At 36.0% G+C, this 14,798-nt stretch overlaps 1 protein-coding gene across 4 annotated transcripts in view; it reads right to left on the reverse strand.

Annotated features, from left to right (window-relative positions):
• Window positions 1–14,798, reverse strand: part of KIFAP3 (kinesin associated protein 3) — a 177,108-nt gene that overhangs the window by 104,814 nt on the left and 57,496 nt on the right. For all 4 annotated transcript variants that reach the window (XM_044266941.1, XM_044266939.1, XM_044266942.1 and 1 more), the window contains exon 9: window positions 4,691–4,869. In XM_044266941.1, the coding sequence (XP_044122876.1) occupies window positions 4,691–4,869 (179 nt within the window). The remainder of the gene's footprint in view (window positions 1–4,690; window positions 4,870–14,798) is intronic.

Consider the following 14,798-nt stretch of genomic DNA (forward strand, 5'->3'; position numbering starts at 1 on the left):
TCAATCTCGACTCAGCTAATGTGGTACCTAGCTTTCAATCAGACATTATGATACATGAAGAGCAAGAAAACACCCCACTGCAGGCAGTTAACATAACAGACTTAGATATGACCTGAATAATAATCAGAGGATTTAAAACAACATCAAGGAATTATTTAGTAATAATTTAAAATGACTAATATGTTTAAGGCTCTACTGGAAAAAAATGGGTAACATAAATGAACAGAGAATTTGCAGAGAGAAATATACTAAAATTAAATGGAAATGTTAAATATATAAGGAATAACATGGAGGACATTAGAAGGAAGGGAAAAGTGAAGGGGAGGATTGGAGTGGGAGATGAACCATGAGAAACTGGACTCCGAAAAACAAACTGAGGATTTTAGAGGGGAGGGAGGTGGGGCGATGGGTGAGCCCAGTGATGGGTATAAAGGAGGGCACATATTGCATGGAGCACCAGGTATTACACGTAAACAATGCATCTTGGAACACTACATCAAAAACTAATGGTGTATTGTATGGTGACTAACAACACAATAATAAAAAAAAAGGAAATGTTAAATACACACACACACAGACACACACAATACAGAGATAAAGAAAACCTTCGTGGGCTCATTAGCAGATCCAATATAGATAATGACAGAGTAAGTAAGCCTAGAAGTCGGTCAACTGAAATTTTCCAAATTGAACCCCAAAAAAAAAAAAAAAAAAAAAGAAGAAGAAGAAGAAAAGAGAGAGAGAGAAAAGATGAAAGGAGTAAAACAGTAATATAGTATCTAAGAGCCATGAGACAGTATCAAATGGATTAACATGCATAAGCAAAATCCAGTAGAAGAGGGGCAGAATGGCACCGAAGCAATACTTGAAGAGATAATGGCTAAGGATTTTCCAAAGATAATGAAAGAATCAAACCATGGATATAAGTTCAAAGAACTCCAAGTAGAATACAACACACACAAATACACACTTATGCCTAGAGAGACATATGTTCAAATTGCTGAAAAGCAAAGATGAAATCTTGGAGGCAGGTAGAAAATAAAACACTCATTACATACAGAAGACAAATATAAGAATTACATTACACTTCTTGTCAAAAACTGTAAAAGTCAGAAAATAATGGAGTGATATTTATAAAGTATGTCAACTTAGAATTCTGAATACAGTGAAAATATATTCCAAAAAAATCAATAATGACCTACCAAAAAGAGAAAAAGAGAGAGAGAGGAACAATTACCAATATCAGTAATGAAGTGAGGAATAATCACTTTAGTCCTTTGGATTCTGGTTTTTGGTTTTTTTTTTTTAAGATTTTATTTATTTGAGAGAGAGAGAAAGAGAGAGCGAGAGCAGGAGAAGTGGAGGGTCAGAGGGAGAAAAAGACTCCCTGCCTGATGCAGGGAAAATAAGCAATCTAAGGAATATGTATCTTTTCTCTTGTTCCCCTTAAAATCATATTCTAATAGGACTTATTCTTTTTGTTATATTGTATTTATTTAGTAAATGTGCAAACATAATTTAAATCATTAATTGACTTTTTTAAAGTGAATTAAATTTTCTTTAAAATATAATAACTCTAGGGGCACCTGGGTGGCTCAGTGGGTTAAGCCTCTGCCTTTGGCTCAGGTCAAGATCTCATGGTCCTGGGATCGAGCCCCACATCAGGCTCTCTAATCAGTGCAGAGCCTGGTCCCTCTCTCTCTCTCTGCCTGCTTCTGCCTACTTGTGATCTCTCTCTCTGTGTCAAATAAATAAATAAAATCTTTAAAAATATACACATATTAACTCTAAAACACAAGTTCAGTGTCAGTTCAACATCAACAGTAAAATGAACACTTTATTTGGACAAGTACCACAGCCTCACAAATATAGCAACCATTCCTTCTCTCCACCCCTTTTAAATAAAACCAACACAGGCCTCATCTGTTACTAATTAAATCAAGTTATTATTTTTCTTTTAAAATAGCAACAGTATGCACTGGTTGTTACAGCAAACTTAATAATAAAGTAACTGGAGAGTTTTTAAAAAATTAATTTGTATTTCCATTGCAGTAGATGGAATGTGAAATATGTATCCTGTAGTCCAATCAGATGGTTAAACACTAGACACAGCCTTCTAATCATCTGTTTCTGATTGATAAAAGCTCAGTTCCAAAAACTAAATTTAGTAATTGTCTCAACATGCAATGCCCTTTCAATTCTATGTCTACAAAATGGAATTTGTAGTTAATTAGTACTTCTATTCAGTATTTTCTATAAAGTTTATCAACAATCTATTAGAAAATTTATTTCAGCCCTTAAATAATTCTTTTTCAGTGTTTCTGGAAGCCAACATCTCAAGTTGCTTACTACTAATCTTGCTAAAAATGTGTGTGTGTGTGTGTGTGTGTGTTTAACATAAAGACATTTTTTTCCCTCCTCTGGGAGCAGAGAAAGAATAGGAAGCTGAATACCTGCAGACATTTCTTTGAGCAAATTACTTAACCTCTGATTTTCTCCTACTTCATCTGCAAAATTAGCTAAATCTAGAGATGTAAGGTCTAGTCAAGCTCTGAAGATTCTTTTTTTTTTTTTAAGATTTTATTTGACAGAGAGAGAGATCACAAGTAGACAGAGAGGCAGGCAGAGAGAGAGGGAGAAGCAGGCTCCCCACTGAGCAGAGAGCCCGATGCGGGGCTCAATCCCAGGACCCCGAGACCACCACCTGAGCCAAAGGCAGAGGCTTAACCCACTGAGTCACCCATGTACCCCAAGCTCTGAGATTCTGATTTTATACAATGCCTTTAAATAAAATGCATTTCCTCTCCAATAAAAGATGAAATGCATACCATCTATAGTAAAAATCTGGCTAATTATATCATTTTTATGACCTTGGATGAATGACCTTTCCTGAACCTCTGTTTTTCCTTCTCAGTAAAAAGTTAGATTTGATGAGACAAGTTATATGGTATCTTTCAAACCTAAGGTCTTACCAGAAAATGATTTTTAATAATAATTTTGAGATCATTTCTGATAGAATGAACAAGTTTATTTCCTAAATACAAATTCAAGAAAACATAGTAGACACATGCTGATGGCAAATCAATCTGAATTTTGCAAACCTACTGAAGTGAACTTAATCTAAACATGTAAATGGAAGAAAACACACTTCAACTTACAGCAATTGGAAGTAATTATTTAGCTACACTCTACTCCAAGAGTGTGTGTGTGTGTGTATCACCATCTCATCATATTCTTAAGATCAATGAAAACAAAAAACATGTTATTATTCTACATAAATTCAATCTTAAAATGTATCAGGAATACCTGAAATTATATACTAGTAATGAAAGTTACAGATAGTAAATATCTGTGGTTAAAATAAAATATTTATTTTATTTTTCATTTATTTCAAGTATCAGAATTCAAGGCACTTATTAAATCTGACAAATGAGTCTCAGATTTTCAAAAAGCATGCTGTGTCATACAATGAGCGTAAGGTACTTCCTAGTTCATTTAACTTCAAAAGAAGAAAAAAGAGCAGGCAGAAATACTCTGTGTTTAGACTCTCTGAAGGAGAATCCACTTATACCAGTAATACACAGTCATATAATGACCTGTATTAGAATATACTTCTAAAATGTAAAGGTCAATGATCTAACAGTTCTATTTCTAGGAATCTAAGAAATTAATCAGAAATATAGACAACAAGGGGTGGCTGGGTGTCTCAGTGGGTTAAATATCTGCCTTAGACTCAGGTCATGATCTCAGGGTCCTGGGATAGGCTGCCTGCTCAGTTGGGGTGGGGGGTGTCTGCTTCTCCCTCTCCCTTTGTCCCTCCCTCTGCTGATGTACACACACACTCTCTCTCGCTCTCTCAAATAAATAAATAAATAAAATCTTAAAAAAAGAAATACAGACAATGATGCAAATACAAATGTGTTCACTCAGGTATTATTTATGATAGCTGTAATTACAAACAACTTAAATATCTGAAATCGAGTTATGACTAATATATGAACTATTTAGTGTAACAGTTATATTAGACTTTAATGTCATGAAAAAAAGCAGATAACTTTTATTCTATCTTTACATTATTTCTGAATTGTGTATATTTTTCAGAAGGATAAATACTATATACTCAACTTGTATTTCTTAAAAACCATTGTATCAACACAATATAAGATGGCATACAGGAACCTACTATAATAATTCAAACAAGAAAATTAAGAGGGTATAAAGAAAGAGGGCATGAACTAATACAACTGCACTGAGAATAGAAAGAAGGTATAAATTCATGAGATACTTAAGAAGGAGAATCAATATGTTGTGGCTACCAATGGAATGATAGGTCAAAAAGGAGAGACTGGTCTAGACTGTAATTCTACACACTAATAATGGAAATGTAGAAGAAAAGATAATATAAGGGAAAATAATAAGCCAAATGATTCTGAAGCAGTATCTTAAATTTAAATTACTTTTTACATACTATTTTTAATATGGAAAGATTCATCCTATGTAACACATTAGGAAAAAAATTTTATGCAGGTAGTTTCAATTAAGTGGGATACGAACTAATAAGGAATATAGTTCCTAATGAAGCCATTTAAGTGAGTTACTGCTTTTGTAAAATTTTCATTCAGAATTATCTCAGTAGGGGGATAATGTGTTTATTTTTATCAAAACATTCTAACTTGAAAATGTAAGTTACCATATCATTTTTATTCTCCATAAAAATGCTGAGTTTCTTCAAGAATGACACGACTAGAATAAGCAGCTCAAAATTGTCCCGATCAAGAGCCTTCACCAGCATGTGAACTATGTTCTTGTTTCTCATCTTCAGTTCTGTACGTGTGTCTTCAGCAAGATTCAGAAGCAAATAAAGAGCAACTGGAAGAGTAAAATGGATGAGAGTTAAATGACTGGCATATTGAATCAACAATTTAATAAATCATTTCTACTCAGCACATTAGCAGATGCAGTTCTAAGAAGATAACATTATTTTGAAAATTTTAATTTATTATTAATTGTCTCATTAGGAAACATTTGTTATTACTGAGAAATATATATGTTATATAAAAAAACTATATATATATAATTTTCTTTTTTTTTTTTTAAAGATTTTATTTATTTATTTGACAGAGAGAGATCACAAGCAGGCAGAGAGGCAGGCAGAGAGAGAGAGGAGGAAGCAGGTTCCCTGCTGAGCAGAGAGCCCGATGCGGGCCTCGATCCCAGGACCCTGAGATCATGACCTGAGCTGAAGGCAGCGGCTTAACCCACTGAGCCACCCAGGCGCCCTATATATAATTTTCTTATGATGCTGAGGACACAAACCAAATTAAGATAATGATTCTTACCCTCTTAGAGTTTAGAGCTTAATAGTAAGCAAATGGCATTAAAAGTATATGTTAATGAATAATAAAACAGGGAGACAGGGAAAAATAATTTTATACATGTAGAAAACAGGGTAAAACATCAATAACTAGGAGCTGCTATGTTAAAAAGAACTATAACCTAAGACCAAACTAACAGCGATCAGAGGGGAGGTGGATGGATGATAGGTTAAATGGGTGACGGGGATTAAGGAGTGTACTTGCAGAAATGAGCACTAGGTATTGTATGGAATTGTTAAATCACTATATTGCACTCCTAAAACTAACACTGTATGCTAACTAACAACAACAAAAGAACTATAATCCAAAATGTATAGTATAGCTAGAACTAGGTATGAGGACACTAAAATCTATTTTACATATTCCAACTGATTTTCTGATAGTTAGAACAGAAAACGCCATATGGAATTCAGTAACGCAACATTATACTAGACAAAGTTAAGGCACTGTCTACTAACTCTAAGCAAAATTTCTTTTAGATACCTATAATAAAAATGCTTCTGTTCTCATAAGAAACCCGTATGATTCTTCCCTTTTGACAGTGAGAATTTGTAGCATATAATGTTTTCCATTTGCCTTGACTGACAGGAAGTTTCAGAGTGAAGACCTGAAAGGTTTCTGTCAGAATTTGTAGGCTATTGTGATCAACACAAACCTATGGCTTTGGTTTACTCATTATTTTAGCATTTCACATATTCTTATAAGCCATTGCTATACCTTTATGAAAATAAGAAATATATGCAATAGTTGTAAATATTTAATTACTTAACAAATATTTGAGCTGTAAGGGTAATTCATACTAATTAGGGCTACTTACTAATTGATATATAAACATACTAATACAGTCAGGCACTGTACTAATTGATATATAAACAGTATACCATTTTATCTTTAAGAAAATTTAAATGGGAAAATATTGACTATAAATTTTTTAGATGAGCAACCTCAGATTCAGAGAAGGTAAATAACTTGCCCTACCTAGATAGCAAAAAAGTGATGGAGTTAAATTAAAATTCAAGCCCATCAGAATCCAAAGTTCACATATTTATACTATTACACATGCTGACTTTCCATGCAAGGCATTATTAAAAGGTTTTAAAGCTGAGTGTTCCTAGGACACAGACTGTTCCAGGCCTTGGACATTTTTAGCCTTCTATGTTGGCTGCACATAAGCATTGCACAGCGTCTCTGGAGCAGCACAGGAAGCGCTGGCTGGGGTTCTGTGGCAGCTATGCTCAACCTTAAGATCAACTGACTGGGTTGTTCTCACTAGGAAGTTTTGGCAGGATCATTCTGGTTCCATTTTCCATGCTGCAGGATTGTTTTGACGCCATTTTCCATGCTGTTTTTCCACAGACAGGTGTCCCCTGTAAATAGTGTGGGATGTGCTATCTTTGATGTACTTCACAAGCATTATTTCCAGCCCTGTGTGTGTACCATGTACTTTTTCTTCTAACTCTCTTATTTTGTTCTGTTTCCAGCTTCAAATTCTTAACTGTATATTGAGCAGAGCACTAACTAGTTAGCAATCTGAAGCTGGAAACAGAACAAAATAAGAGAATTAGAAGAAAAAGTACATGGTACACACACAAGTTCTATTATTTGCTTTTTCAATACAACTGCATTAAAAAAAACTTAAAGAAATTGACTGAGTGTAGAAACACTTTAAATCAGAAAACATACACCACAAATATTTAATTCCCAGTTTTTAAGCATATTGCTTGATTTCAGACAGAGAACAAGCCTTTTGTGATATTAATATTAGGGGAACAGATCTAAAATACATCAAATACATCTAAAATACATCAAAGATAGTCAGCACATCCCACACTAAAATTTATAATCAATATTTAGTATAATCCCATTTAGGTAGGACAAGTTATTTACGTTCTCCGAATCTGAGATTGCTTATCTAGTATGGCTGGTAGAAACAAGTATAGTAGGCCTCTGCTTGCAAATGAGAGAGATATAATGGGCTGAATAGTGTTCTCCCAAAATTCATGTCCCACCGAACCTCAGAATTTGACCCTATTTGGAAATGGGTCTTTGCCGAGGTAATTAGTTAAGATGAGTCATAATGGATTAGGGTGGACCTTGACTCCAACGACTTGTGTCCTTACAAGAATAGGAAAGGACATGGATATAATGAGTGGGTGGCCATGTAAAGATAGGGGGAGAGATTGGAGCAATGGAGCTATAAACCAAGAAACACCGAGGATTACTAGAAGCCACCGAAAGGTAAGAAGAGAAAAGGAAGGATTCTGGAGCCTTCAGGTGGACCATGATCTTGCTAACACTGTGATTTTGGCTTTCTAATCTCTAGAAATTGTGACAGAATAAATTTCTGTTGTTGTATTAAATAAGCCACTTTGTCGCACTTTGTTTTGGCAGCCCGAGGATATTAATACCACAGAATAATGGTACCCGATTTAAACACTTACCTGAAACAACAACAACAAGGACAAACCAGACTAAAATAAACAAAATAAAGATTTTCACAACAATGAACATCAGATAATGAAGGTCAGTGACCTAACAGATAAGAAATAAATGAATTGGCACTATGACTGTCCCAGAATACTGCCTTGAGAGTTTCCAGGTCATAACAGAGGGAAAATCCTGGTAGAACCCAAAAGAATCCTAGAGTTGAAGAGAGGGAACCAGGATACTAAGGAACCAAAGTGGATAGATTTCACAGAAAAGAATGGCATCGAGGAAAAGATGTACAGAGAGAGAATTCTGAACTTGTGCAGAAACTTTGTAATTCATGGGCATTACGTAAAGTACTCAGAAGGGTTTTGCCCTGAAAGTAGGAAATAATAAGTTTTAGACTAAATGCTGCTTATCTCCACACCAAAAAATCATAATAGAAACATTCAAAAGGATCAAACTGCTTCCAAGTAATTTAATTATGTCCCAGAAGAAAGTTCAAAAATATTTTTAGGAAAAAAAAATATCCAACACCAAACAATATAAATTTCACACTGTCTCGTAGTCAATAAAAAATTATCAGCTCTTCAAAAAAGCAGGAAAACACAATGTATAAGGAGAAAAAATCAGCCCGTTGAAACAGACATCAAGGTTAGAGTGTTCAGAGAGAAACATTAAAACAGACATAACTGTTTTCCAGATGTTCTGAAACTTAGGTAGAGCCATGGAAGATATAAAAAAGATTCAAATTAACTTCTAGCAATGGAAACTATAATGAGTGAGATGGGATTATACTATATAGGATTGACAGCAGTTTAGAGATTGGAGAAGAAAAGATTAGTAAAATTGAAGACATGGACATAGAAAATTTCCAAAATTAAACAAATTAAAAAAAAAGACCAAAAATGTAAAGATTATCAGTGAACTGTAGAATAATTTAAAGTGGCCTAATATACTTGTAATTAAAGTCCCTGAAGAAATAATAGCCAATAATTTTCCAATATGATAAATATTATAAACCAATAGTCCTAGTAAGTACAATGAACCTAAGAAGAAGAAACATGAAGAAAACTAAAGCAAGGCATATCATAATCAAACTTGTCAAAACAAATGATAAAGAGATAATCTGAAAAGAGCCAGAGAAAAAATAAACTTTATATAGACAAAAAAGAAAACAAGGAAGGATGACAGAAGACTTGTCAGTAAAAACAATGCAAACAGGTCAAGAATGTAAAAATGTCTTTGGTATATAGAAAGAAAAGTCACCTTTAAATTCTAAACCAGGATCTATAATGAACTCCTCAAACTCAACCCACACGAAACAGACAAACACATCAAAAAATGGGCAGAAGATATGAACAGACACTTCTCCAATCAAGACATACAAATGGCTATCAGACACATGAAAAAATGCTCATCATCATTAGCCCTCAGGGAGATTCAAATTAAAACCACATTGAGATATCACCTTACACCAGTTAGAATGGCCAAAATTAACAAAACAGGAAACAACATGTGTTGGAGAGGATGTGGAGAAAGGGGAACCCTCTTACACTGTTGGTGGGAATGCAAGTTGGTGCAGCCTCTTTGGAGAACAGTGTGGAGATTCCTCAAGAAATTAAAAATAGAGCTTCCCTACGACCCTGCAATTGCACTCCTGGGTATTTACCCCAAAGATACAGATGTCGTGAAAAGAAGGGCCATCTGTGCCCCAATGTTTATAGCAGCAATGGCCACAGTCGCCAAACTGTGGAAAGAACCAAGATGCCCTTCAACGGATGAATGGATAAGGAAGATGTGGTCCATATACACTATGGAGTATTATGCCTCCATCAGAAAGGACGAATATCCAACTTTTGTAGCAACATGGACGGGACTGGAAGAGATTATGCTGAGTGAAATCAGTCAAGCAGAGAGAGTCAATTATCATATGGTTTCACTCATTTGTGGAGCATAACCAATAGCATGGAGGACAAGGGGCGTTAGAGAGGAGTAGGGAATTTGGGTAAATGGGAAGGGGAGGTGAACCATGAGAGACTATGGACTCTGAAAAACAGTCTGAGGGGTTTGAAGTGGCGGGGGGGTGGGAGGTTGGGGTACCAGGTGGTGGGTATTATAGAGGGCACAGCTTGCATGGAGCACTGGGTGTGGTGAAAAAATAATGAATACTGTTTTTCTGAAAATAAATAAATTGGGAAAAAAAAAATTCTAAACCAGTGAAAACATTTCAAAAAGAAAAAAAAATGTCTTTTTCAAACACACAAAAGATAAAATAATTTATCATCATTAAATCTGTCCTATAAGAATTATAAAAGAAAATCTTTTAGGCACAAAGAAAATGAAATATGAACCTACTCAAAATTATAGCAGTGGAAATGGTAACTTTATTTTTTAAATAATTTAATATCTTTAAAATAAAAATGTTTCTTTGTATACCACCTTACACCAGCTAGAATGGCCAAAATTAATGAGGCAGTAAACAAACAATAAGTATTGGAGAGGATGTGGAGAAAGTGGAACCCTCTTACACTGTTGGTGGGAATACAAGTTGGTACAGCCACTTTGGAAAACAGTGTGGCGACTCCTTAAAAAATTAAAAACAGAGCTACCCTATGGCCCTGCAATTGCACTATTGGGTATTTATCCCAAAGATACAGATGTAGTGAAAAGAAGGGCCATCTATAACCCAATGTTCATAGCAGCAATGGCCACAGTCGCCAACTGTGGAAAGAGCCAAGATGCCCTTCAACAGACAAAAGGATAAAGAAGATATGATCCATACATACAATGGAGTATCATGCCTGAATCAGAAAGGATGAATACCCAACATTTGTATCAACATGGACGGGACTGGAAGAGATTATGCTGAGTGAAATAAGTCAAGCAGAGAGAGTCAATGATCATATGGTTTCATTTACTTGTGGAGCATAAGGAATAACACGGAGGACATTAGGAGAAGGAAAGGAAAAGTGAATTGGGGGAAATCAGAGAGGGAGACAAAGCATGAGAGACTGTGTGGACTCTGAGAAACACACTGATGATTTTGGAGGGGAGGAGGGTAGAGGATTAGGTGAGACTGGTGGTTGGTATTAAGGAGGGCATGTATTGCATGGAGAACTGGGTGTGGTGCATAAACAATGAATCCTGGAACACTGAAAAAATAAATAAAATTTTTAAAAAATGTAAATTATATTGTAGGATTTATGTAAGTATATATATGTGTGTATATACATACATACATATGTATAACTAATATTAATTATAAAAACAGAAAGTTGAGAAGGGAAGAAATGGGAGTAATGGTTCTTATACCACAGATGATGTGGTACAATGTTACCTGAAGGCAGACCTAACACATGATAAGTTAAATATGTATACTTGGAGGCAGACAACTTATGATTAATTTAAGATGTATAATATAAATTTTTTTTAAAGATTTTATTTATTTATTTGACAGAGAGAGATTACAAGTAGGCAGAGAGGCAGGTAGAGAGAGAAGGAGGAGGAAGCAGGCTCCCTGCTGAGCAGAGAGCCCGATGCGGGCCTCAATCCCAGGACCCTGAGATCATGACCCGAGCCGAAGGCAGCGGCCTAACCCACCGAGCCACCCAGGCGCCCAGATGTATAATATAAATTTTAAAGCAACTGATGGAACAAAAGAGTCGTCACTAAGCCAACAATGGAGATAAAACAGACCAAAAACAAACAAATAAGAAAACCCTCATACATAAGAATGCAGACAAGGAGGAAAAAGAGGGGGGAAAAAGTAAATAAAAGCAAGATTCAACTATGTGTTGTGTATAAAAAAATAATATAAAGAAATAGATTAAAAGTACAAGGATGGACAAATATAAAACATACTAACACTAGTCACAACAAAGCTGGAGTGTCTATATTAATATAAGGAAAAGTAATTTCAGACAAAAGAATATTACCAGAGATAATGAAGATCATTTCATAATGACAAGAAGGACAAACTAATCAAGAGGACATGACAATCCTATAAATCCTACATATTTCCATCCTTAAGAGTAAAACTTGAAAATTCATGGAGCAAAACCAGACATGACTGCAGGAAAAATAGTCAAATTCATAAATTTAGTCAAATATTTTAATATTACTCTTTGACTAATAGAACAAGTATAGAAAACACAAGATGTAAAGACTTGAACACGTTAGCAACTAACTTCTCAGTGATATTTATAGAACATTACACAGAACAGTACCAGAATGCACATTCAAATGTGCATACAACATTTGAAACCATATCTTACACCATCAAAGTATCACTAAATTAAAAATTCAGTTCATAAAAATTATTTTCTTGGAGATGACGGTGAAGTCGAAGGACCTTAGGCTTCTCTCATCTAACTAGAAAACCATCAAATATTCCTAAATACCACAGAAATCAACCTGAAGATGGAGAAAACAGACTCCACAATCAAAGGGAGAGGGAAGGCCACGATGAAGAAGGTAGAAAGTGCAGAAACATGGCTTATGGGAGAAACAGACCATGGGTGCTTCAGAGTGGAGGGAGTCATGGTTGGGAAAAGGGTGAGAGAGAGAGAGAGAGAGAGAGAGAAAGAGAACAAACCGGGAAACACACAAAGAGAATGCTTCCCCAACACCATTGGCTTGGAAAACAAGAGGAACTGAATTTCCCGAGTTCTTGCACAGTGGGGCTTAAAGCCTGGAGTTTTAAAGGTCAGTGGGCTTGGCTGAGTCCTGAGGCCACTACACTAATCCTGGAGAGAAGCAAACAATCCAGGGGCAGGCAGTGTGGAAACAGCAATCTGAAGAACCCTTGGGACATCCAATGGGGAGATTATTTGCTCTTCTCAGAGCATGTCACTGGGAGGCAGCATTCACAGAGACACCTCTCTGGGAGCAAAGGGACTAGATGGTGCCATTTCCCACCTCTGCCCCTCAGCATAATCAGAGAGAAGCACAGTCCCCACAATGGCTAACTTGCGTATACCAGGCCCTACCTGACTATGCTCTGGTGGGACTGCCCATAGAAGTCAAGCTTGCCTTAGTCCCAGTGGGGTGGACCCCTCCCACAGAAGTTCAACACAACTCCTGCTCACACCATGTGTCCCAACCAGGGAGTTCTGCAGGGCCTCAGTTCTGGTGGAAGTGGTGATAGATCTCATTTCATAAGCAGACCACATGACACCTAGTTAAAACTTGCCACATTTAGGTGAGGAACCAAACACTGCCACAGCAGGCAAGGAGAGCCTCTGCAGAGGACTGGCCTGAAGGACAGAGCAAAACTCAACAGCAAGGCTCATGAAACACAAACCAGAGACACTCCTTGAAGGGCCAGGCCCTGGGCACTATATGACCTCCTCATCATAGCCATTACTTTCAGGAACAGGAGACATAACTGGGTTTTGTAATATACAGAAGAAGGCAGAGACATAGACAAAAATGCCAAGATGGAGGAATTTATCCCAAATGAAAGAGCAAGATAAGACCAAGGCCAGCAATCTAAGTGAAACATATATAAGTAACATGCCATATGAAGAATATAAAGCAACAATCATAAGGATACTCACTGGGCTTGAGGAAAGAATAAAAGACATCAGTGAGACCCTCATCACAGAAATAAAAGAGTTAAAAAAGAATCAGAGATGAAGAATGCAATAAGACTGGAAACAGGCTTGAGGCAACAAAGTGGGCTGAAAGAAGTAGAGGAATGAATTACTGACATCAAAGAGTAACAGAAAATAATGAAGCTGAGGAAAAGAGAGAAAGAAGAATTATGCAACATGATAATAAACATAGGGAACTTGTAAGTGACTCCATCAAACGTAGTAACATTTTTATTGTAGGAGTCCCAGAAGAGAGAGAAAAGGGAACAGAAAATTTATTCCAAGAAATAATAGCTGAAAATTTCACCAGTCTGTGGAAGGAGTCATCCAGACTCAGGAGGCACAGAGAACTCCCATCAAAATCAACAAAAGCAGGCCAACACCAAGACATATTATAATTAAATTTGTAAAATAGAGTGATAAGGAAAAAAATCTTAAAAACAGCAAGACAAAAGACGTCTGTGCCTTACAAAAGAAAATCCATAAGGGTAGCTGGAGATTTCTCAACAGAAACTTAGCCAGAAGACAGTGGTCTGATATATTCACAGTGCTGAATGGGAAAAATCTGCAGGTAAGGATACTCTATCCAGAAAGGCTAGCATTCAGAATTGAAGGAGAGATAAGGGTTTCTCAGATAAATAAAATCTAAAGGAGTTCATGGCTACTAAACCAGCCCTGCAAGAAATACCAAAAGGGCCACTTTGAGTGTAAAGAAGAAACCCAAAGTGACAAAGACAGGAAAGGATCAGAGGAAATCTCCAAAAACAATGAAAAAACAAATAATAAAATGACAATAAATACATGTATCATAATTACTTTGAATGTAGATAGAATAAAGGCTCCAATCAAAATGCATTGGGTGTCAGAATTGAGATATCTCTATGTTTCCTATAAGAAACTCATTTTAGGGGCACCTGGGTGGCTCAGTGGGTTAAAGCCTCTGCCTTCAACTCAGGTCATGATCCCAGGGTTCTGGGATCAAGCCCTGCATTGGGCTTTCTGCCTGGTAGGAAGCCTGCCTCCCTTCTTTTCTCTCTGCCTGCCTCTCTGCCTACTTGTGATCTCTCTCTGTCAAATAAATAAATAAAATCTTAAAAAAAAAAAAACCCTCATTTTAGACCTGCAGACAGAAAGGGAGGGAATGGAGAAAAACTTATCATGCAAATGGATATCAAAAGAAAGCTAGAGTAGCAATATTTGTATTAGACAAATTAGACTTTAAAACAAAGTTTTAATAAGGGGGACAATCCAACAAGCTCTAACAACTGTAAATACTTATGCACCCAACATGGGAGCACCAAAATACATAAAAACAATAACAAATATAAAGGAACTTTATATTTATATATAAAGGAATGGTAATAATAGATTTTAATATCCACTTACATCAATGGACATA

Source organism: Neovison vison, chromosome 10 (assembly GCF_020171115.1).
Source record: "Neovison vison isolate M4711 chromosome 10, ASM_NN_V1, whole genome shotgun sequence".
Lineage (NCBI taxonomy): Eukaryota > Metazoa > Chordata > Mammalia > Carnivora > Mustelidae > Neogale > Neogale vison.